The sequence below is a fragment of the Stegastes partitus genome, unplaced genomic scaffold (assembly GCF_000690725.1).
Source record: "Stegastes partitus isolate 25-593 unplaced genomic scaffold, Stegastes_partitus-1.0.2 Scaffold492, whole genome shotgun sequence".
In the NCBI taxonomy this organism is placed as follows: domain Eukaryota; kingdom Metazoa; phylum Chordata; class Actinopteri; family Pomacentridae; genus Stegastes; species Stegastes partitus.
The window spans coordinates 131,182-156,672 of NW_007578223.1; the positions used below are offsets into that span (position 1 = coordinate 131,182).

The 25,491-nt window shown below is 40.9% G+C and overlaps 2 protein-coding genes across 2 annotated transcripts in view; one reads left to right on the plus strand and one right to left on the minus strand.

Moving 5' to 3' along the window:
• Positions 1 to 4,516: 4,516 nt before the first annotated feature.
• casp8ap2 (caspase 8 associated protein 2) lies at positions 4,517 to 19,164 on the minus strand. The gene is made up of 10 exons (XM_008287258.1): positions 18,879 to 19,164; positions 16,575 to 16,652; positions 14,633 to 14,710; positions 14,378 to 14,478; positions 14,088 to 14,162; positions 13,299 to 13,414; positions 9,952 to 12,104; positions 6,081 to 8,874; positions 4,897 to 4,996; positions 4,517 to 4,803 (listed from the first exon to the last, which is right to left on the minus strand). Exons 2-10 carry the CDS (start codon positions 16,609 to 16,611, stop codon positions 4,741 to 4,743), a joined length of 5,517 nt encoding a protein of 1,838 aa, XP_008285480.1. The 5' UTR covers positions 16,612 to 16,652; positions 18,879 to 19,164; the 3' UTR covers positions 4,517 to 4,740.
• A 210-nt stretch (positions 19,165 to 19,374) lies between these two features.
• mdn1 (midasin AAA ATPase 1) overlaps positions 19,375 to 25,491 on the plus strand; it is a 73,613-nt gene continuing 67,496 nt past the window's right edge. Inside the window, exons 1-9 of the mRNA XM_008287252.1 lie at positions 19,375 to 19,574; positions 19,864 to 20,090; positions 21,271 to 21,495; positions 22,752 to 22,859; positions 23,087 to 23,279; positions 23,357 to 23,566; positions 23,990 to 24,121; positions 24,235 to 24,338; positions 25,274 to 25,388. Coding sequence (XP_008285474.1) covers positions 19,479 to 19,574; positions 19,864 to 20,090; positions 21,271 to 21,495; positions 22,752 to 22,859; positions 23,087 to 23,279; positions 23,357 to 23,566; positions 23,990 to 24,121; positions 24,235 to 24,338; positions 25,274 to 25,388 — 1,410 coding nt within the window. The 5' untranslated portion in view covers positions 19,375 to 19,478. The remainder of the gene's footprint in view (positions 19,575 to 19,863; positions 20,091 to 21,270; positions 21,496 to 22,751; positions 22,860 to 23,086; positions 23,280 to 23,356; positions 23,567 to 23,989; positions 24,122 to 24,234; positions 24,339 to 25,273; positions 25,389 to 25,491) is intronic.

The window sequence follows — 25,491 nt, forward strand, 5'->3', positions numbered from 1 at the left end:
TGCAGTGTAGCTGACACTATTTCAATGCTGCTGCAAACTAGGACTCCCGTTTGAAGCCATTGATCCACCACAGCACCCTATAATGCCCCGAGGTAAGGTTCATCCTGCCACTTTTAAGAGGACACTACACTGGAAATAGCATCAACTGAGATGTCAATACACAATGAATTTAGCATTGTTGCTTATATTGGACACTATATGATCAAAAGTATATGGACACAACCATCCATATTCTCCTTTTCTGGAATTGGAGCTCTTTTGGGGGTTTGATTTTTAATACATTTTCCAATGCTACAACATGCAATGATAATTTAGGCAATGATGTTTTTCTAACTTTGTGTCAGCAATTTGTGTTTAAATCTTTCCTTTTTCACTGTGATAGTGTGACTATGAACAAAGCCTGCTGGTTTTCACAGCTGGAGTGGAAGAACTTGACTGTTCTGCACAGAACTGTGAGTCTGACCTTTGCCTGGATTTGTCTACTGCTGTCAAATCTGGTGGCTAAATGGAGGAGAAGTCCTGTTGCCAGGTATGAGTAGAATTCAGTAATTGGAAGTAACATTGACATAAGTACAGCTCTTGAGGACAGTTTTGACTACTTCACATTTCCATTCCACTGCATCATAAACATCGTACTTTTGACTTTTAAGCTTTCCACTTAAGTTATTGTTCTTTCTGTGATTAAAAATGTAAATTAAACAATGTGACACATATATAGAAAATGCCCATGAATATGTTTTAAAAATTAAAATTATTTTGAAAATAAATATGATCCAAAACATAGGATTGAAATACACATTACATATTAAATTCATATTGTCTTTCCTTTATTCTTGTCTTTATCATGTTCTCTACCATCGTCTTCGCTGCTACCTCTTTGCTAGCGCACAAACAGTTAGCAGTATCCACTAAGACACTCCCGCCTTGACACGCTGTCAAAAAATCCTGGCGAGGACCCTGAATGTTGTCCCATCCAGCTGTATGTCCGTCTGGGATGTTGTCATGGAGCCATGTTTCTGTTAAAGCAAACACACAACAGTCTCTCCACTCTCTGCGGGTTTCTCTCAGCAAACCAGGTCGTCCAGCTTGTTTTGCATTTGAAGTGTGGATGGTCAATGTGTCCTGCAATTCACATGAGTTCTCACAGCTAGCTGCATTCTTCATCGACGCACAAGCCGAGTGACCCACTGCTAAGAACTGTAATGTTTTTGTTTTGTTTCTGCGTTTCGGGGCGAGCACGGGCTTCATTTTATCAAAGTGTCACCCCCCGCAGCCCTGAGGCCACAGCTCAAAGACAAAATTTGTTGGAGGAAATACAAACCTCCAGGCACTCCACCCAAGACCACCCAGAAGGAGGCTGGGGCCAGTTGCCCAAACCTGGCGCATCCACACCGGGGGTTTGGGGGGGTCACTGGACCGGGGTTCCCCTGCCAAGGCCTCAGCGAGGCGACGGGGCAGATTGAACACGGAGGGGTCCCACGTCCGCCGACAAGCCCCTGAGCCAGACTATGGAGGGTGCCCGCGTCACGTGGCCTGAAGGTGGCGGCAACAGTGGCCCCAGGGTGGCCAGGAAAGGCCCCCTTGGCCGTTTGAGTTAGGAACCATAACTGATTTAATGAGCCATTCACAGTTTCACTGTACCGGCAGTGTATACTTAGACTTGCATGGCTTAATCTTTGAGACAAGCATATGCTACTGGCAGGATCAACCAGGTAGCCCGAGATGAAACAGCAGGGGGTGAGGCCACGTAGGTAGGTGGGTGGGTGGAGAGACAGGTAGGGAGGGCCTCACAGCCCACCCGAACCACCACCACCTCCATCCCCACGCCAGCCACCCCGGCCGTCCGCTCCCTTGCTCCCTTGAGCGAGCGGGGCTGCGTGGCACCCGGATGGGCCAGATGCGAAGCGTGGCAATAGGCATAACCCGTAGGGCGTGCGCCTAGAGCTGGGGCTCTAGAAACGGATGTGTCGTCTGGAGAGGCCCGCCATCTGAGCGGCTAAGGCGGCCGGTGGGCAGGGACCCGGCGACGGGCTCCGCGGTCGGGCAACTGGGGCAGACAGGGCACTTTGGTCTCGCTGCCGAGAATGGAAAGGCACCGACCAGGGGCAGGAGAGCAGGGACAGGACCCCGCTCAGCTCCGCTCCGTAGGGCCTAAAGAAAAAGGCGGGCCCTGCCAGGCCCGGAGGAGTGGACTGCCTAGAGCGCCGGTGGTGTGTGTGTGCGTGTGTGCGTGTGTGCGTGTGTGTGTGTGTGTGCTGCAACTTGCTATGTTACATATAGTTATAATGCTACTGTTGTGGACAGTGTGGCTGTTGCTGGCAACAATTATAAATAAATAATCCTCATATTCAGAGTAAGCATGCCTCCTTTGTGAACAGTCAATAGGGTCAGCCTTCACTACTGTATGCTCAGGTTGGTCATAATGGTGGTACTTGGAGAGTTCCATATTTTCTCAGGTGGTACACACTGTAAAAGTTTGAGAACCACTGAACTAAAGGGCAATCTATGCTTTCAAAAACAACAAATCAAGATATATACGTATGATATTTTTTATGACCTGTCCAGGGTGTCCCCTGCCTTCGCCCTAAGTCGGCTGGGATAGGCTCCAGCCCCCCCGCGACCCTAGTGAGGATTAAGCGGTGTATAGAAAATGGATGGATGGATGGATATTTTTTATGTCTGGAATGAGAGCTGTGATTGTGCTGAGCCAATCAAATGTTCCTTTAAAAAAATCTAAATGTTAATTACAGGCATCTTTTTTTGCAGAGCAGTTGAATAGAGGCAACGTTTAATTTGTAGCAAGATAGCAAAATAAGGTGTTTTGTTTGGGTGGATTCAGACATGTCGCGGACTAGATAGGAAAAAAAAAAGAAGAAAATGGAAATGAAGCAGCGGGTGTGTGTTTAAAAATGTGTGTACGCATGGCATGTTTTTTGACTTCAAAGGTTGCCTGTAAGAATAACCAAAGACACACTGATGATCACGGATGAAGTAAAGATTTAAAAGGATTTTTGTGTCTGACACTTAAATGACTCACACAGCATTGCGTGATTGAGTCACACTGAGCAGTACACTTAATCTGACAGTGAAATATGAGGCATCCATCCAAAACACGGTAGTAATGTCTAGTCCCAGCTCTGTTTACTTCTGTCCTCCACTTCCTGTCACTGCCTGCTCTGCTACTGAGTTACAAATGGCACCCCAAGGCACTGGCCTCAATTTCCATACTTTGTGGCCCACTTTATGAATATTTGTGTCATGGTGAACACAGTATGTAGCTCTACCAAACATGTTATCTTTCACTGGGTACCCACCGGGGTAATTACTGTACAGTGCCCTCCAAAAGTCTGTTAATAATCTGACTTTTCTTTTGGGTTTCTTCTTTGCAGATTCAAGGATTTTTCTGTCATTAGCTGCAGTTGTTTTCTGTCACTGACCTGTTCTTCAGGACTGTTGTAAACATCCATTTTTTAGTGTTGGTTCTCATGGATTCTTTTTGTTTTCTCTTCTTACAGATCAACATGACTAAAATGAAGGTTGGACACCCACTCTCCTTTTATATGAACAATCCATTCAAAAGGAAACATCTGGGCAACATGTTACATCTGCAAGTCAGTCATTTCCTTACTTCCACACACTTTGAAATGATTCCAAATGTAAACTTCTTAAAATAATGGTTTCAAAATCCAATATTATTGTTATCATACTTTTAGAGGACATCATTCTCCCCTCAGCTACCACAAATTCCAAGATTTTCTTGAATGCTTGCAATTATAAAAAGTAAAAACAGACACCAACATAAATAAATAAAACTTTATTTTCAGTAAATAAGTATGTACAATATTGCCTTCCATACTGTTTATAATCAAAAGAAGAAGAACAATTTTCCAATTAGGCCCACAGACAAAATGCTTTGTTTGTATTAACAGAGATCATGTACATGGATTGGATGTGTAAACATTTTAACAACCTTCAAACGTATAAAGCGCTCCCTTCACACACCAATACTAATAAAAATGAGATCCCAAATATCACATACAGTATCCTAATAAAAAGGCCAAAACTATCAGACTGTTAGTTGAGGTCTACTGACAGGAGGTGCTTCAAGTTGTTTCCAGTGAGCATCTGCCAATTTTAGAAACTAAAAATATAATTAGAAATAAGATAAATGAAGAATACTTGCCTTAGAACCTAAAATTATCCTAGTCGGAAGGTAGTTTCTCTCAAATGTTTGGAAAATTCTGTGTTTCAGACGAGGTGCTCAATTAAGTTAAGGACTTGTTGACATTTTTGAAATGTGTAGGAAAACTAATCACAAACTGGTGCTGCACTGTGGCAAAAATCACACTTCTGTGAGGATTAGACATCAGTAAACATCCCGATTTGGCGCTGTAGTGGCAATTGCAGTGTGGATTGCAAAAAAAAAAAAGAAAAGAAAAGAAAAAAGAAGGCATCAAAAAGCACTGCCTGTATTTATACTGAGTGGATGTTTCATTGTTCCAAACAGTATGAGAAGGTACAGGTAAAGTACCTAAAACAAAACACTTACCAGATTTTCACCTTCAGTTAAAACTCAAAGCTTGGATAAAACTCCTGTTCATATTTGTGTCAGCCGATGGTATATGCACGGCTTCAGATCTCGATGAACACAGCAGCGTCAACGGTGTAATGATTCAAACACTCTGTTCGCTTCTTAGAGAACCGCTCCAATACAAGAACTATTTCACACAGTCTGAGGTATCACGGGTCCATTTTCTCCTGCTTCTTGAAAAGCTTCATGAGCTGGTAAAATCTGTGAGCAATCTGAGAAAAAGAGTCAACAATTACTGGATGCTCTTTTGACACAGCCTTGATGTACATAACTACAACAAAAAATAGGCAGAGAAGTTTATTTACCTGCCCTGATGGCTTGTTAAGCTTGTCTGACAGGGCAGAAAAAGTCTCACGAGAGGCACCTTTTGTCTTCAAGTCAATCAGAATAGCTCGATCTTCATCTCTGGAATAGGCAAAAGAAACATACTGAGCAACAACCGCCACATCTTTATGTGGAACCACACAAACTTCTTAAACTGCTTCCAAGACATGTGTAAAAGTGTCACGAGATTTGTGTTTAATATGTGCCCCAGAATACATAGAGACATTTCTGGATAAACTTTGACAATACGTGACAGTGAAGTTTTATTTTCTAACAGGGTACCATGTTAGAAAAAAAAAAATGCAGTTGACAGGTTTTCCTGTAAAAAGCTGATCCCCCCGCTAAAGGTTTAAGCTCTCCGTCTGAGCTTATAGAGAGAACACTGCTTAGTTGATATATATATATTAATAATGATTTGTCTGTAACTACTTTGATCAAGGATTATTCAGTGTTATGCAAAAATGTCAAATATTTAAATGTTTCAAGATGTCGATTTTGAATATGTGGCCAAAACCTGCACTCAGTGACTGTGTCTGACAACCCATGTAACAGTGGAAGTCTTGCACAGTGGGGGATGGAAACACTGCAGTATTGTTTGTCAAGAAACAGTTCCAGCATGCAACTCATGAAACCACAAAACACAAACAAAATGAGACACATGTTAATCTGAACATTCAGTGGCGCTGAAAGATGCACCTTAGAGATTTGAGGCCTGATGGCTGCTTATGGTAACTAGGCTAACCACATTTGCACTTGTTTTAAAGTATGTTTAAATACTCCTTTAATATCATTTCTTCATCCATAATGATGTTCTTATGACTTACAAATATAAATTTAGCACTAAACCCTTAGACGTGTAACCCTAACCTTTGTTCTCAGGCTGTTTGATAAAGTTTTAATACATAAGGTTGAGGTTCACCAACTTGTGCAAAATGTCTGCCAAATAACAAAACATGCTTTAGAACATATAAAGTAAATGTACTTAGTTCCTTTTCAACATTTTTAAAGCAGTAATTCTGTTTAAATATGACTATTACTGCTATAAGACTATAAGGGCTGTAAGATCACAAATTACTGCCAACAATGTTGTGTATTAAGTTTTAAATCTTCAATTCAGACATTCCTGGGGAAGGAAAAGCGATGCAGTACAGCATCAGCTACTGACCTGGTCCACGTTATCACCACCTCGCCCTTCTTCCTGATGACATTCTTAGCAGACAGACTGTTGGGTGACAGACATGCCGTTGGCGAGTTCCACTCCTGCTCCCCATCATCATGCTTTAAATCCGACCCCATCTCCTCTGCGCTCTCCTTTTCCACCTTTCTGGACCTCTTTGCTTTCGATTTCTCTTGGTGCCTCTTCCGTTTTCTGCCGTTGTCACAATCCCTCTTGTCTTTCTCTGGTGAGCTGCTTGTTTCCTCTGCAATGCAGAGACTCCTCTCTGACTCAGACATGTCCATTTCTTCTCTCTCCAAGTCTGAAACGTGTGACCATGATGCACGGCTCTGTTGATTTGTGTCCGAGGTTTCAGCAGGGTGAGGCAGACTTTTATCCGACACAACAGTTTTAGAGGGACTGATCCTTTTCTGTGACTCACATGAAAGAGCTCTTGTAGGAGTTTTTGGAGTTGTGTCTTCTTCTCTGACACGTGTCTGACTCTCATCAGCGGTGACGGCAGACTTTTGAGAACAGCTGTTTAAACCGTTATCTGAAGGTGCAACTTCAGGCAGAGTTTGCAGAGGTTCTTTGGAAAAACAATCCTTTGAGGTATTTGGTTGAAATGACACATCTTGTTCTTTGTTTGCTAGTGTTAAACCTTCATCTTGAGTGAGATGGGTATCTGATCCAGTGTCAGCTTGACAGATTACAGAACGGTCAGACATGTTAGAGAGATTGTTCTCCATACGTACAGCATTGCAGGGACTAATATCTTTCTCCAATTTGTCTGTAAAACCAGCGCTTACTTGATGAGCTGCTACGTCGCCTTCACTGTGTTGCTGATCATCTTCTATTAAAGTTCGACTGAAGGTGTCATCAGCAGTCAGTGTGATATCTGCGCTTGTGTTCGCCTGCCGAATCTTCACTATGAAATGATCGTTGGACTTCTCCATCACCAGCGCCTGCATGGGCACGTCGGGCTTGAAAACGAAAGGCGTGGCGAGCGGTTCCGAGGACGTGCTGCTTCTGGAGCCACAGCTGGAGTTGTCGGTGTCGAGGGCCAGGTGAATGTCCTGCTCTGTGGCATCCTCCCCATCGAGCAGGGCGTCCTCACTTATGTGCGCACTGATGACGCTGTCCGGAGTGGACATGATCTGCATACTCATGCTCGATGGCTGCAGGAAACTGAGGTGGCTGTCAGACTTGAGAGGTGATGGAATGGTGAGGGAGACCGCAAGATCTTCAGCTAGAATGGAATATGTTTTCTGTGCAGCCAAGCTGGCCTGCAGCAGTGCTCGGTTGTCTGTTGGAACTTCTAACAGGCAACTTTCATCAAACAGAGCCGGGTTCAGTGACATCTGATCTTTGAGTCGTGGGGATGACATCTTACGAGGTGAAATGCTGGACCATGTGGTAATAAGTTTAGAGGGAGTATCAAATTTGGTTGGGGAGAGCAGCTTAGAAGGGGACTCAAATTTCGATGGCGTGGTGATGCTGATGAATCTGTCTCCATCCTTCCTTGGAGTACTGAGAGACCAGGTAGTGTTGTCTCCGGTGATGCCACTGCTTTCTAATAAGTCAGATCCTTGCAGGAGACACTTGAAGATTTCTCCCATTTGGGAGTCCCTCACCAGGTTGAACGTTAAACTGGAGGCTTGCTGTTCTGTGAGGAGCTCAAAGTCTGTTTTGTCGAGCATAGAGCCATTCTGACAGACCATTAAAGAACTTTTGTTACTTTTCTCTGGAGTTGAATGTAGATTTTTAGGAGGAAGAAACTCACCCACAGCTTTTGTATTTGGACAGTCTGGTGGATGTGAATCAGCATTCTCGTCTTTTTCCATGTGTGTGATTCTGATGTCTTTGCCTCGGCTTCCAAGGCCTGTTTTGTAAGGAGCCACAACGCATGTCTGATTCAGGCTATTCGGAGCAGACTGTGCTTCTTTTTGTTGACACTGTGGTTTCTTTGCGGAAGTCTGTTGAGACTCTTTCTCATCTCTGCTGGTCTTCTTGCCATCACCCTGAGCCCTTGCTGGTTTGCAATAGCTCTTCAGTGTCGTTTGAATGTCTCTGAACAAGTAGTCCACTTGGTCATCTACAAAGTCCCACAACTTTTGCTTCAGATCGACTGCCTGCTGTTCAAAAATGCGCTTCACAATACCGTTATTTGATACTTTGCAAAACACAGATGCAATCACCTTTGTCAGCGTGGACTTCAGCTCCTCTGCCTGGTTGCATATTTCACCAAAATGAGCACCATCCACAAACTCTAAAAAAGACTCCCGGAAATTATCCATCACCCCATAGAAGCTCTTCTTAGGAAAGGTTTTATGAAGCTTCATGTACTTTTTTCGGATCTCAGTGCGAACCGACTTGAAGGTCTCCATTATTTCCTCTACGGTGGAAAAAGAAGCTTTGCTTGCTGCAGGGCAAACTGTTTTAAAACGACTCCTTGGACTTCGTGTTGATACACCTGCTGTTTCATGGGTTTCTTTTGAAACAACCCGCCTTTCTTCAGGTTTCTTGTTTAAAACAGATTTTGATTTTGGACTTGGTTTATTTGATACTGGCTGTGCTAGCTTGGCCCTCTTGGTTGCAGGAACAGGGGAACCTGCAGCCGCCTCCTCACTTTCACTTAAAATTTCCCCTTCCTCCAGATCTGTTTCAGAGAGACTTGAAGGCAGGTCAGACACCTTGTCCACTTGGTTTGGTGAGTCACAGTTTGCGGGAGAACCTGGATACTTGTTCTCTTTGTTAACATCTAATTTCTTTGAGTTGGCATCTGCAGCTGTACTGGAAAAATCTGCAGAGGCAAGAGAGAAAGAATAGTCGGTAAGACAATAGAACTGTCTCTTAAATATTCATAAATAAAACAACCTTGCCTCAGGGCAGAGATTCAGGGCAGACTGAACTAAGTGTAAAAATTCTGGCAGGAGGTAGCACATGCACTTGGTAAGGTCTCAGTGTTGCACTGAATCCACTGTCCCTGTCCCTGTCAATTTAGATACTCGACCCTGGCCTGATTCTTTACAAATGCAGAGACAAACTCTTTACATAGTTTTAGTTAAACATTAAATGCACACTCAAAAAAACGGGGCTAATATGAATATTTTGGGTTTTTTCTTTAAGCTACACTGGACTTCATAAAATTCCTAACTACCAGAAACTATTCAGAATTAAATTTTTCCTTTTAAATGTAGTCAATGAGCCTCTATATTTTGACGACAAACTTGTATTTGTACTAAATAAAACAACAACAAACCATAATAGCTGTGATTCCTAAGGTCTGTTGTCTCATCATATTATCCCATTATCTAAAAATAGCAGATGATTCCCTTTAATAGTCTGTAATCTCTACATAGAAAGGTTATTTTCCTGTGATTGCAACTTGAATAACTAATGATTTTACAACACCAGTCTTCCATACATGTTGGTATAACCAAGTGAGTTTTCATAAATGTAACACAAAAACAGAATGTATTTGCTCAATAAAAAAATTATTAAAAGGGATTTATGGTATGCCCACTTTGTATGTCATATGGTGGGATGGTGCTAGAAATCCACCCCCACATCTGGATAATGGGTTGTCTGTATAACCCATTATTCTGTACATGTCCAAAACCTCCAATCCAACATTCAAATCCACTTCAAAAAAACTTTTCAATCCAGTGTCCATTCTGGCTATTTGTAAAGTCATTATTGTGCGGTCTGGCAGGACATCTTACAAACTACTTTTGGACATCACAACTCAATCCTTAAGAAAAAGTAAAATTGCAATAACAAGATACTAGGTCTACAAAATGGTATCAAATACAACCAGTCTAATAAAAACAGATGCAACGTTAAAAGTGACATGACTTTATTATCAGGCTCGCGTTACCTTTCTGAAGGCTCTTGACATGACCAGGCTTGCCGTTCACATGGGGAAGATTTCTCCTGGTTATCCTGACTGGGCTCCTCAAAGGGCTGATGGCATCAGGGATTCTCTTCAGATTACTCAGTGTGCGCATCATGGAGTCCTCATCATGCAGTAACGGCAAAAAACTTGATGGCTCAACCTTTTTCTCCTGTCTCTTTCCAGGACTGAAGATCTTCTTGGGTGTGACAGCGAGTTCACTGAACCTGTCTGGCAGCATCTTCTCCTCCGTCGTACTGCTGACTTTGGACACTCCAATACAGCCGGTGGAGGAGCTGGGCTCAGTTGCGATGTCGTTGCTGTCATTGGCGTCTTCATTAGTTAAAACATAAATAGCCTCTGTTAAACTCAGCCCTTCTTGTGGGAGTGATTCCAGGCTGATTGTACTGGATACAGCATCTGTATCTTTAGAAACATCTTGCCCACCACAACCATCTTTCTCAATAACTGAACTGGCAGAAGCAGAAGCAATGTTAGAAATTTGCTGACTTTCAGAATTGGCTTTGTCAGCAATTTCTTCATTCACATTTGTTTCCCTTGGTTGTGATGAAACAGCATCTTTTGTTATTGAATCCAGAGAGACGCTCTGTGGCACTGCTTGGGGGGGCTCTACACTTGTACTGAGCACAGTGGGTTGTGTAACAGCAGCGGGCAGACCTGTTGTATTTCCAGGGTCAGCTTTTTGTAGGTCGTTGCTTGTGTGCTGTTCAGTAATGCTTCCAGACATTTCACTTTGATCTGTGCCATTTGTGGCCTCCAGTGGTTTACACTCAGGTACCTGGCTGTTTGAGACCGACTTGGTTTTGTCTGCTGCTTTTAGAGAACTGGTCTCTGGAGATTTTCTTGCGAGTTGCACAGTGATCTGATTCTTTGCAGTATCCAGGGGTTTGCTATGAGCTGAGGTAGTTTGGACTGAATTATCAACTGCAGGAGTCTCACTCAAGCTTTTGTCCTTTTTTTGGACATATTTCACATTGTCAAATCTCTCAGGCATCTCCTCGAGATTACCTGGAGATCTCTCTGCAACATCTTCCAACCCTCCTTCTAATTCACTGCTGTTTACTTCATCAATGACACACATGTCATCAACGTTAGGCTGTGAATTGTCCTCATCTGATGGTTTTTCAACATCCTTGTCCACTGCTGGAAGGTCATTCTGGCTGCCATCGAATGGCAACAATGGCTTCTTAATTGGTGAGAGGGTTAGATTCAGTGTTTCCATAAAACTCAGCTTCCTGTTCGGACTATTTTCCTCCACAGAACTTTTCTCACCCACATTTGGATCTTCTGAGGATTTTTTGTGGGCCTCATCAGTCTTTTCTCGTCTTTCCTTACCACAGACATCCACTTTGCCTTTATCAGATTCTTTGGATCTCTGTTTCTCTCGTTCTCTGCTCGTCTCTGACTGACTGCTCCTCTTATGCTTTCTGCTAGTTTCATCTTCACGTCTTCGGTCCCCTTTCCTTTCATAATCCCTCTTTCTATCCTTTTCCTTCTCTTTCGAATAATCACTGTAGCGCTCAGCATGCTGATTTGAGGAAGACTTTTTTCGGTCCTTTGAGTCAGAACGTCTGTGGTGCCCTTCAACATTTACGTTGTCTCTACATGACCTGGAGTCATACCTTCGTCCAGTGTTTTTGTCTGTTCTGTGAGATCTGCTTTTGTCTGGGGCTTGGCAGTCCTTGTTGGGATCTGAACAACTTCTCTGTCTCCTATCTGTTGATTCAGATTGCTTTTGAGTTTGATGTTTTTCATCCCTATGTTTAGACCTGAGTTTGTCTGACTCAGTCTGTTTGTCACCCACTTCACAATCCCTTTTTGAATGACTATGAGACGATGCTTTTGAAGTTCTGGTCAAACGATCACTTTCTTTCCTGGAGGGTTGAGATGGATCCTTTGGTGGGTGGTCCCCCCTGGGAGGTGAAGTTGGTTGAAGTGGAAGAGGGAGGGGAGCACTGACTGGCGGTGGTGGTGGTGGGGGTGGAGGTGGCGGAAGACAAGGCGGTGGTGGAGGAGGTGGCCTACTTGTGGAGTTAGTTGTGGAGGTGCGACTGGAAGAACTTGGATCCCGTACATTATTTAGGTGAGACTGATGATGATGCCGACCTTTGTCTGACCTGAGGAAACGAACATTTGAACAACTTATTAATCATTTAATACAGATCCAGTCAGTACAGGCAGACTTTTCACTTCAGTCAGGTAACCTCTCGACTCTCAGTTCTTACATGGAATTATTGGAGTAACTAAATAAGAACACTTTATATATTCAAGTTGCAGCTACTACAGCCTATGTGAATGTAGAAGAAAGTGCAATGCTGCAGATGGCTGCTAGATTCTAAAGCCATAAAACCCCTGGCTCCAACTGACTTCTATTCAAAAAGCATCAACTTCTCTCCAGTCAGTACTAAGATAAGATAAGATAAGATAAGATAAATAATATATATATACATATATATATATATATACACACACACACATATATAGAAGATAAGGAATAAAGATACAATAATAATAATAATAATAATAATAATAATAATAAACAGTGCACATACATACATACATACATACATACATATATACATACATACATGCATACATGCATGCATGTTGTGAAATAGTGCAAATAACCAGTGTAATTTAAATTAATATTTTTAAATATGAGTATTGCTTTTTGATATATTAACTTGGCGGTATTGCACATTGTGGGTCTACTGGGAGCATAGCTGGTTGTAGAGTCTCACAGCAGAGAGGAGGAAGGACCTGCGGTACCTTTCTTTGGAGCAGCATGGAAAAGATACTTGGCACTGTTGGAACTTTCCAGGGCTTTTACAGTCCCATGTAGAGGGTGGGAGGTACTTTATTTTTCAAATAGTAATTATGGTCCTAATCACTAAATTTACGCACTCCAGAAGTGCACTGGTGGTGATTATTTGCTCTGATAATAGGTGTGAAATCTTAGAATAGGTTTTAATGTCTTCCCTATGGCTGTTGACTAATATCTGTGACCCCCCTCCCCAGCTCCTGAACCCACCCCGTCTCCAACTTTAAAAGCTTCTCTTTAAAGAATAAGCTGCATTTTTTTCTCCAGACATGCAGTCCTACTGTGTTTGTGGCTGAGTGGTTACACTATAAATAACACGAAGACTGTCTCACAGTATTTCTGAACATTTGATCGCTATACCTGTCCTTTTAGCTCAATGTATTGACGAATGTGAGCGTATGTGTAGACTGGTCTGTGGTTTCAGTGAGCTAGTATTGCTTTGCTTCAATTCCTGTTGTCAAAGAAAACAGTCCATAAGAACAAGACGTACCGTTGATTCAGCCTTTGAATCTCAGCATCTTTTCGTGTCACCTCTTGTCGAGCTGTTCGTAAAAGTGCAGAGATGTTCTTTTTAAGAGAGTGGTTCTCTGTGCTCAACCCAGTGTTCTGTTTATAAAAACAAAGAGACAAGAACATGTGTTAGTGTCGATGAAATTTTAGACATGAGAAACATTTCTACTGAAATACCCCCATGTGAGATCAGTTGTTTTGCTTCATTTAAAAACAAACAAACAAACAAAAAACAACGCTGTGACCTGAGCCCAGTTTGACAAAGTGGACAAAAAGATATTCAACCCTATCTGCATGTGTGTGAAAATGGCCTGTTTGAACAGGTGGGGTGTGTAGGTGAGAGGACGAGGGGAAGTGGTGGGACTACATGACTAAAGATCCAGAATTCTGTTAATGATGACATGAGAAAGTTTCCATGGGGATTGCTGTATTAAGGTTTACTTTAGAGAGTATTACAAAGTGAAACTAAAAGCAGAAAAAGTAGTGAACGCAATCTGTTCTTTTGCTCTTTTCATTTTCCATTTCAGCGTTGGACTTGTTTTGACTTTATGAATCTATTTTAGAGGCCTGCGGTTGGTCAACAAATCTGCTAACAAAGTAATAATCACTCAACTGCAGTGGCTAATGATTCTTCACAGAAGACGTGCTTAAACATTACATGCGTTATCAGTTAAAAATAAACCAAAATATATATCCCCAATCAAGAATAATAATATTTAAATACAATGAATCATTTTTAACAGCTGAAAAATAAGAAAAACAAACAAACCTGTAATTCCAACTGCTCCAGTCTCCTGTGCAACTCTTTAATTTGATTCTGAGCTGCTTGGAATCTGGACTTTAACTGCAGGCACACAAAAACCAAAGACTGTGAGAAGGTTTTATTTTATTTGTTTTATACCAGTCACACCACAGCTGCCCTGGAAAAACACCCTGCAAACAAAGCCACAGAGCCAGACAAAAAACACAGCATGCTGATCAGTGCACCAAGCCTGACCTTCAGTATGAAAGGTGTCAACAGCAGATCAAATGAGAGGAAGGAAGCATGTGGGGCCTCACCTCATTGTATGATGACTCTCTGCTCTGCTGTTCTTCTGCCACAATTTCTTCATATAGATCCATCGAGTCTCTCAGCTGAGAACCATTTCGAGGGGATTTCTCTGTAATGGACCAAAACAAGATCAAATCACATTTTATAAAGTTAGTCTTAGTCCTGAACAAAGTGCTAAACTACTTTTCAAGTCAGAAGAGTACAACCATATCAACAGTAGTAATCTGCAGCAACATGAAACTCTTTGAAAAAAGGACATTTACCTGGACTTTTGCTGCTAAGACAAACATCCAGGCCATCGTAGATATCCATAGATTCTTCACTGACGTCAGGTACCAGTACTGTGGATATTATACATGTGTTATATACATACACATGTGGACAAAATTGTTGGTACCCCTCGGTTAATGAAAGAAAAACCCACAACGGTCACAGAAATCACTTGAATCTGACAAAAGTAATAATAAATAAAAATTCTATGAAAATTAACCAATGAAAATCAGACTTTGCTTTTGAACTGTGGTTCAACAGAATTATATATAAAAAAAAACAACAACTCATGAAACAGGCTTGGACAAAAGTGATGGTACCCCTAGAAAAGACTGAAAATAATGTGACCATAGGGACATGTTCAATCAAGGTGTGTCCTCTAATTAGCATCACAGGTGTCTACAAACTTGTAATCAGACTGTAGCCAACCTCCCTGGATGTGGCCGCAGGATGAAAATTTATGACAAATGGAAGAGACAGATAATACAAATGGTAACAAAAGAGCCCAGAACAACCTCTAAAGACATTAAAGGTGAACTCAAAGGTTAAGGTACATCAGTGTCAGATTGCACCATCCGTCGCTGTTTGAGTCAAAGTGGACTTCATGGGGGACGACCAAGGAGGACACCATTGTTGAAAACAAATCATAGAAAAGCCAGACTGGAATTTGCCAAACTGCATGTTGACAAGCCACCAAGCTTCTGGGAGAATGTCTGATGGACAGACGAGACAAGACTGGAACTTTTTGGCAAGGCAGCTCTATGTTCACAGATGCAAAAATGAAGCATATCAAGAAAAGAACACTGTCCCTACTGTGAAACATGGAGGAGGCTCTGTTATGTTCTGGGGCTGCTTTGCTGCATCTGTCACAGGGTGTCTTGAATCTGTGCAGGGTACAATGAAATCTCAAGACGATCAAGGGAGAGAAATGTGCTGCCCAGTGTCAGAAAGCTTGGTCTCAGTCGCAGGTCATGGGTCTTGCAACAGGATAATGAGCCAAAACACACAGCTAAAAACACCCAAGAATGGCTAAGAGGAAAACATTGGACTATTCTGAAGTGGCTTTCTATGAGCCTTGATCTAAATCCTATTGAACATCTGTGGAAGGAGCTGAAACATGCTGTCTGGAGAAGGAACCCTTCAAACCTGAGACAACTGGAGCAGTCTGCTCATGAGGTGGGCCAAAATACCTGCTGAGAGGTGCACAAGTCTCATTGACAGTTACAGAAATCGTTCGCTTGCAGTGATTGCCTCAAAAGGTTGCGCAACAAAATATTAAGTTAAGGGTACCATCATTTTTGTCCAAGCCTGTTTCATGAGTTCATTTTTAAAATAAATCTGCTAAACCACGGATCTAAAGCAATGTCTGATTTTCATTGCTTAATTTTCATAGAATTTTTATTTATTATTACTTTTGTCAGATTCAAGTTATTTCTGTGACCGTTGTGGGTTTTTCTTTCATTAACCGAGGGGTACCAACAATTTTGTCCGCATGTCTATGTTATGAATTAATAGTGCTAAGTCGGCTGAGATAGGCTCCAGCCCCCCCGCGACCCTAGTGAGGATTAAGCGGTGTATAGATAATGGATGGATGGACAATCTTTGAGCATTCTGCGATCAAACTCAAGGCAGCAGCTACTGAAAACTGATCAAATATAATAATATTTAAAAGTATAACATTAAAAAAAAATATTCACTATGAATTGGAAGTGTTTTACAATTAAAAGATAAATAACAGTTTTAAGTCAGCTGTCATTTTGTATATCAGGCCTGCGATGGCATCTCTGCTGGGTATACTGATAAATATAAAAGGAAATATATTATATGGTATAAAAGCCTTATTACAAACCAGAAATATTATAATACACAAATACCATTTAGCAATTATAACTATATCTGAATAACATCCTGTAAAAACAATAGTTGTATGCTTACATCCAGACGCAACACTGGTGTCTCCGGTGCTCTCCATCCTTTTTAGATGTCTGTGTGGCTCAGTTTCTTAAGGAATATCTGAAAACAAATTCAATGAAAAATATTATTAAGTGAGGCAAGACCACAATTAATCAAGAACACTTTAATTATTCAAATATTTAGAGAGTGGAAAAAACAATCTTAAACATATTTCATGATTTTTATTATTTTAGATATAAAAAAGTGGAACATTAAATCAACTAAGTACATCTGAAAGACTACTTACTTACCTACTGCAGTTAATATCACAAATGTCTTGGGTTTGTTGTGATATACACATACTGAAATGATTTTGACTTTTCAAGTGTCAAAGATTTTTTCCATTAAGTTTACAATCTGGCTGCCATTCTTTTCTTATCTCTGGTTGTATTAGCTTATTGTTGGAAATGTTGGAATTCGACCAGCAGTAATGCTTTATGGCACTATTGGATTTTCATATGGATTTTGCATCAGTATAATAATGTACATTGATTTAGCGTTTTTGTCAAAAATAGATATTTGTGTCTGGCTGTTTCATCACTGAACTATTTCTCATCGATCCTCCCAGGAGATATACTGTGATAAATGCCATGTCACACTTTACCCACTTTGGAAATAATTATTACATCACTATTTGTTTTCTTTTTTTCTTTTTTCTTTTACAAAATCTACACAACAGCATCTTTTAAAGACGTGAAAAGGTCTTATGATAGATAAATAAGTAAAAATATGATGTAGTGAAACTGTAAACATTTCAAAATTGGCAGTAGATGGCTGAAAACCTTTTTGAGTCACAAAAATAGTGAGATAATGAGGAGATAGCCATTTTGGTGCCTAATAAAGAGAGAGCCATCACTAACTGGCTTGGAAACAGTGAAACAGTTGTCCGTTACAACCTCAAGAAGAAATGGAGTGTGACTCCACCATTAATCGCAAAGGAAGAGGCAGAAAACAGTGGTCACAGTGGTCTAATAAAAATTGACAAAGCTGTTGTATAAGTAATGCATAAATAATGCAACTAGAGCTGCAACGATTAACTAATAACTCAGTTAGCTATTGAACTAGTAAGATAATCACCAACTATTTTGATAATCGTCTAATCTGTAAGGTTTAAGACAATTTTAAAAAGTAAAAATTCTCTTATTCCATCTTTTCAAATTTGAATATTTTCTGGTTTCTTTACTCTATAACAGTAGACTGTATGCTTTGCAATTGTCAAAAAGGCTAGACATTTGAGGTTGTCATCCTTGGCTTTGGGAAACACTAATGGATATTTTTCACTGTTTGACAACATTTTATGGACCAAACAACTAATGGAATAATTGTGTAAATATTCAGTAGACTAATTAACAGTGAAAATAGGGCCTAGTTGCAACGCCATTCCTCACCAAACAGTTACTCAGTAATATTTCCATTCGATCGACAGTGATATGTATCTATGTCACAAATTATATCAGCCATGCAATATACAAATACCATGACAGGTGAAAAATCAAGGCTAATACACTGCAGCTAGTTTAACAAGTTATTACTCGGAGCCAAACTAGTGCTAATGGCTAAGTTGTTAGCATGATGATGACTAACACAACGGCTGGTCTGGCTTGACCCCTTCTGTTCACTACTGTCCAAACAAAGACAACAAAAAACAAAGTCTCAACCACAGAGCTAGACAGAAAGAAATTAATGCACCAAGAGAAAAGACAGTATACTGTTAAGTTATTTTCTTGGCTGAACTCCTTTTTCTAAACGTATTTTGCCAGTTTTAATACGACATTTAGCAAAGTTTAAACTCAAGCGTACATTAACATGACTTTTGTTAGCAACAAATGTTAGAGTCCGGTGTTAAACTATCACAAGCCCCAACGAGTTAAAAGTGAAATTTGCATTTGAAACGGGTGTTAAAAAAGAAAAACCTAACACCAACTTTTTATGATGCCTCTACGGTCACTTTAGCCACACTTTAAAGCTAACACAAATCTACATGCTTCTGTTACTACGTGTTTATACCTATCTTATTGAGAAGTGCAATAATGATAATTTATTTCGAAGACTGTCTTGTTTTCTGTTTTTGTTTTTTAAACATTTTATTGCTGTTAATAAAAAATGTTTGGTCAAGTAAACGACCGCTGGCTGGGTGACTAACGTAACTGCTACCTGTGTAGCTTCATACCAAAGAAAAGTACTTAGCCAATAAATTAAGGATGCTAACCCAACACACAGGATAAACATTCATGCATAACTCGAAACTTAGAACAAGATAGCTATGAAACTGCTAGACCTACTTACTTGCTATGTGTCCTCCAATTGTTTACAACTGTAATGTCGCGCCAAGACTTCATTGCACAGGAAGTAACGACATTTTCCCGCGGTCTGTCAGTGCAGTGGGTGTACTCTTGAAGCTCTAGGGTTTCCGAAAAAATACGCGTAAAAATGCACTCAAACCCTACAGGACATCAGTTGTAAAGGGACTCACTGGCTTCTTCGCTGGTTCAACTTCTTCCACGGACAAACAAAATAACAGAAAAGCACGAAACGGCAGCAGATGAGGTGATCTGCTTCGGCTAAAGTTGCAGTGGAAGTGAGGGTGGTCTGCGCTACCGGCGTCGCCGTCCGTCTGCGTCATCACTGCGCGACGTGACAGGGAAGCGCAGGGAGGGAGGGCGAGACTCGACCCGGAATCACTTGCGCTTCACTCACATGTGGACAGGATTTTAACACCAGTGACGGGAACGTGCTTGTGTGTTGTGATCACTGCGTCGGACACATACGAGAAACGCGTGATGAACCTCGCGATTTGCTTTGTTATATATTAGGAAGACGTGTTGGCAGAGCGCACGGGTTTGTTTTCGCTGAAGATTTGCTCCTCCTCAAGCGACAAATGATACGATGGAAAATTTAGAGCTGAGCCTGTCATCACTGGGCATTATATCCAGACATGTTGACAAAAGTCACAACGAACTGGGCCAGTATCTGTCAAAGCAGGTAAGATGTGTTAACTCCTTGGCTTGTATGGGATGAAATGATGTGGTTACAGTTATTTATTTCCACATTGTGACTCTGAACGCATCCTATGTGCAGCATGCAGTTACCCATCCTTCACGTGTCAGCAATCAGTGTGAAAATCACAAAATTGCAGTGTATACTATGTGTTTAAATCTACTGTGCTGACATCTTAACCCACACCATGTAAAAATACTAATGTATATGGCCCATATGTGAACTCATTCATGTTTAAATGGACTCTTTTGTGCCCATGTGACCTCTCCTTTAGATATGGAGCCAGCAGGACAGGCAGTGTATTCTGGAGTGTTTGGCTCAGCTGCTGCTGGAGAAGGATTATACTTTGCTGATTGCAAGACACCTGCGCCCGCTGATTCTGGACCTGTTGGAGCGAAACGCAGAGAGGGTCAAAGCTGGAGGCAGGATCAGCCATGACCTCCATGAGCGCCTGTGTGTGGCCCTCAGCAAACTCCTCGGCGTCAGTCCTGATGCACAGGCGTAAGTGGACTCTGTCATCTCTTCTTTAATCTTGTCCTTGAAAACTCCAGGTGCTGACTTTGGCCCAAATTCCAATCTCCACACTCACAGACTTTGAGGATTTGATATGTTTGTGGGTATTTATGGCTGTCCCACTGTCAATCAAATTTTAAAGTGCATGAGGGCTGCAATTGATACATTTCTGTGAGTCCACAAATCAGCAGAATCTCCCGTGGGAATTTCCAGTACTGAAATGCAAAATTGGTAACACAAAATGTACACGAACCAAGCATTGATGGTGCAGGGAAAAATACTGTTCAATTCTGTAAGTTTTGTTTGTAGACTTGTCTGTATTTTCAGTCTAACATCCACATAGGATTTACAGATGTTGATGACTTTCCTGCCTTTTGGTAGCTTGCTCTATATATAAATGCTGTAATGTCACAAACACAGATTGATCAAGTGGGCTGCTGATGAAATTGCAAGACACGGATCCAAATTAATTCACTTGTTTGTGCTGTCACAATCATGTGTCCTACTCGGTTTTTAAATAACATTTTGAGCCCTCACATACTGTCACACTCAAACTGCGATAGCAGTTAAGTCTGTGAGGGTTTATTGCTTTGGCCTTAAGTTGGTGATTGGAATTGAGGCTTGGAGTACATGACAACAGGTCTGTGGGTGAAGCTGTACCTGAGGCAGCTCATGATGATTAATTTTGTGCCAGTCATGAATCTCATATCATATTTGCTAAAGTTCTAACTTGGGAAGCTGAAAAAGACATATCTTTTTGTGACTCAGACTTGGAACACATGGCTGGATTAACTTGGTTGGGCACTGAGGGCAAACATATGTCCGGTTCCTCTTTTGAACTCCACCTTAATACATTTATCTAAAAATATGACATGTGTAGTTGTAATATAAACTTAAACAACAAAGGTGTTTTGACTCATTTTTGACTTGTGGCCGCTCTAGGAGACACAGCATCAAAATTACTAAAAAAAATAGTTTAACATTTTGGGAAATATACATATTCAAGGTTAACCCACTAAAGTTTAAAAAAAATAAAAAAATCCCCTTGCAATAACTTTAAAGCTGTCATTTGTGTCCAGCTTGTTTTATTAGTGGCCTGGAACTAGTTCTCTCAAGACGGTGTTTCTTGTAGGCATAATCAACACTCATTTTCTTTCCTCTCCATTAGGTTTGCTGCAAGGTACTTCAACGATGCCCCCCCGGTATTTCAGAGGCTCTTCTTCACCAGTGAAGAGTCGTCAGCTGTCCAGTATGGCCCCAAGAGGATGAAACTGCGGGACCTCATGGGTGCCACCCTGCGTTTCCTCCAGAGTGATTGTGCCAAGTTTCGAATGCTCTGGGACTGGAGTCCCTGCGTTTCCCAGCTGCTCACCAGCGATGTCATGGTGCGAGGGTATGTACCTTATTCACTTTTACACCTATGGAGGTTTCATGCTATACTGGTTAACAGATTCTCAACCACAGCTGGTTTCATTGGTAAAAATCCAAGAAGATTGTCCTTCATGTCTTTGTGGGTTAGGTCAGTTAAATGTTTTAAGCAAAGCACTTGGACTTAGTTCTCCATCTACCTTCTAAATGCAAGTCTGGGATTATTAGCAACACTTTGGAATTTATTTATTTTTCCAAGTTAAGTGCACGACTGCCTGGTTTTCTCAAACGTCTTGTCCTTAATGGTGTTTTGGTGTCAAAATGTCAATGTCCTCTTCATGTTTTAGTGAAAAAGTGTATAAACCTTGTGCCTATTAGTTTTATTTATTATAAATATGTATCGATGTTATTGTTGACAGCAGGTTGACAACTTAGCTACTATCATTTCCAGTTTTACTTCATGGTAGTAGTGCTGTATTAGTTTTACAATGCCTGAATTCAGACACAATGATACAGAGGTTTGTCTGTTTATCTCACTGTCACAGTAACATGATGTGGCTGTAGCTGGTTACTGGGTTAGTTCTGGGCTTTCTTTGATATTTGAGGGTTTTGTAGACAATAGTTCTGTAGATGAAGATGTGCTTAAAGCTACTGATGATGAGGAGGAGTTAGTTTTTGGGCCATTCATCTGATTCAATCTGATCACTTTAAAGCAGAACCAGAGCATGAAAGTGGCACAGCATTTTAGAGTACATATCAGCTGGTTAATTTAACAAACGAATAAATTATATTGTTAAAAAAGTATCTAAAAAATCTAAAATGCTAAAAATGCTCATTTTCACTAGTGAGGTTTACCAGCAATACAAACCAAGGGAATGTATTTCTGAATGGATAATCAGATAGCATGGTTAGCTAGCAAGCTAAAAAGCGGAATTTATTATTAACGTCACACCAAACGGACCAGTGTTGCAAAGTAGTAGGAAAAATGAGTTTTGACTCTGAAAGCAATACCGAAAAATGAAGTCAGACAAATATATGTTTGGAAGTGTGTTTGCTGTATTGGTTTGCTTGTTTTATTAATTTTTCTGGCTCAATTAAGTGCTACAAATGGCCTCCTCACCTATGGTGTCTTGGTGTTCTTATTTAGCCATTACAACACTGATAATACTGTTGTATGCCTTTCCTGCATTTTTGAACATGTTTTTTTCCTTGTTTTGCTCTCTACTTTTGTCGTTTGTCCAACAAATTACACCTAATATATTTTCTCACCGTCTCTGACAGGTACACTGCCCACTGTTTAGCAATGGTGTCTCATATGACTGATAATCAGAAAACCATCTTCCTGAGGAAGGTCCTGACAAATGATGAGATCCTGCATATGAAAATCAAGTATGTTCATTTGTTTTCGCTTTCCTCATTTTTCTGTCGTGATAGTATTGGGAAGATTTCTTTCATTTTAGTTATACTATTGAAGCATATACTTCATGAAACCAAGCTCTTGTTGACAACATTCGGTTGACCTATGCTTGTCCTGCAGCAGCAAGTCAAACTCTCTGCTGTGTAAAAGGTCTTTAAAATGATGCTGAATTATGTTGTATGTCATGACCTTTGCTTAGGGCTTTGGAAGAAACCCAGCAGCTGGAGGTAGAAAAGGCCCTGGTTTTAGCCAATCAGGGCTCTGTGATGTGGCGCCAGGAGAAAGCAAATAAGTTTACCAGGGGCCAAGTGGTATCAGAGGATCTGTCGTTGAATGTTGTAGCAGTCTGTGGTGTTGTACTACCAAGGACGGCTCCCAGACAGCCTGAACAGGTATGTAATCTTTGTCACATAACAAAACTTCCTGCTGTTGTTTCTTTCATGTTTCTAGCATTCATCTCTGTTTGTAGATAAACCCAAAGGATCTGGTGCTGGTTGAATCAACCTGCCGTAACCTGAGAAGATTGGCTTTAGCTGTGGCTTCCCAGAAGCCAGTGCTTCTCGAGGGTCCTATTGGATGCGGTAAAACTGCCCTGGTAGAGTTCATGGCTGCTGTCACTGGACATATCAAAGCTACAGAGATCCTCAAAGTCCAACTTGGAGATCAAACTGACAGCAAGGTGAGGGGCATAAAGGGGGATTCCACCAGTTTACTCATCATGAGGAGTACAACTGACCCTGTGAAAACAACCGTGTAACATCTTTTGTCGCTCTAGAGGCACTGAAGTCATAGTAACATCATCAGGATTATTTCTGTTTGGTGTTGAGATTTCTGGTTTTTGAATGTAAGTCTGCCTTGCAAACTGGAGATGTATGGCTTGAAAGAAGAAGGGAACTGAAGATACTATAGACTTGCATTATGTGAATTGTGGAATTCAGCATTTTTAACCAAAAGGAACAAAAAGTCAAGACCTCTTATCTCCTGTTGCTTTATTTTTTGCTATTCTATTTCTTGAGATTTCCCCAAAAGCACTGCTGGACTGACTATAGACAGGCTAGATTGACGGGTGAAAGTTTACATATGCCATTTGCTTGTCTCCCAGATGCTGCTAGGGATGTACCGTTGTACTGATATACCAGGGAAGTTTGTGTGGCAGCCAGGAACGCTGACACAAGCTGTATCTAAAGGTCAGTGGATCCTCTTGGAAGACATCGATCATGCGCCTCTGGATGTGGTGAGTTCATTCGTGTTTGTAACTGAACAGAATATCGTCTCAGTTTTTCCTGTTCATAAACCTAATATGGTATTATCACAAACCGAAACTGGACCTAAATGTTCTTTTTTCAGATATCTGTGCTCCTGCCTTTGATGGAGAATAAAAAACTGATGATTCCTGGACGGGAGGATTGCATCGATGTTGCTCCTGGATTTCAGTTCTTTGCTACCAGAAGGTAAAAAGATAATTACATCCTAATGTATGCATGCAACAGTGGCTTGGCTCCTAGTTTTACATTTACAGTGTTTATATGCACTGCAATAAATAATAGAATAGAGCATGGTCTGTCTTTTACTATTTTAATGTGCCTCTTCATGTTAAAATGTTATGTAGGTAAAGTTGTTGTTTTACTACTGTGTGATAACTGACATTCGGCATCGTTTCCAACTATGTTTACAGTTAAACTAATTTTAAATGGTCACAGCTGCTTCACAGTTAAGTTATGCTTAACGTTTTAGACAACAAAGATGTCACAGCATTTTCTTACTAATGTAAGACCAACATGAAGACTTGGCTAACGCAGTAAGTCAGTCTAATACACAGCCAGCTCCCGGGGATAATCCTAACATAACCTGTAATAGAATATATATATATATACAGTATATATATATATATGTTTTCATCCGTTTCCCTGACTGATCACAGTGCCAACAGCTGTAGTATATATTTCTCAAGACTTACAAAAGGACTATTGGTGCTGTCTCTGTGCTGTTTTTGTTTACTACTTTCTAAAGCAGGACTTGAATTCCCCCCCCACCCCTCTTTTTTTTTTTTTACCCTTTACTTTTCTTTTGGTCTTGTGCAACATTGGTAAATGGACCCTTCCCACAAATAGAGCTTAACATGCAGCCTAATTTATTAATCTGGAAGCATCAATTATGCAAACTGTCAAGTCTCATGAGCGCCCAGCTGCTCATCAACAGATGTCAGTGAAACAGGTGATTCCCAACAAGTTCAACAAGTTACTGTTAAAAGGGTTAGATGAATTCAACTCAGAATATACAGACACTCAATTGTAAACACAAACAGTGAGCTTGAGAATGAAATATCGTCTCATCAGCTGTCAGGAGTAGGTGAGAAGTAACAGTAAGTTGTGTTTGTGTCTTTCAGGATGTACTACAGTGGTGGTAGTTGGCACAAACCACAGAATTCCCATGCAGCTCTGCTGGACAAGTACTGGACCAAGCTGCAAATGGGCAACATGACACGCGAAGAGCTGAAGAAAGTGAGTGTGGAGGGTTTTATTCTCAATGTCCTACTGTTTAAAGACTTGTTTCTGTGAAAGCCCCTCTTAATTGTACAAAGCATACTTGTAAAACAGTAACACT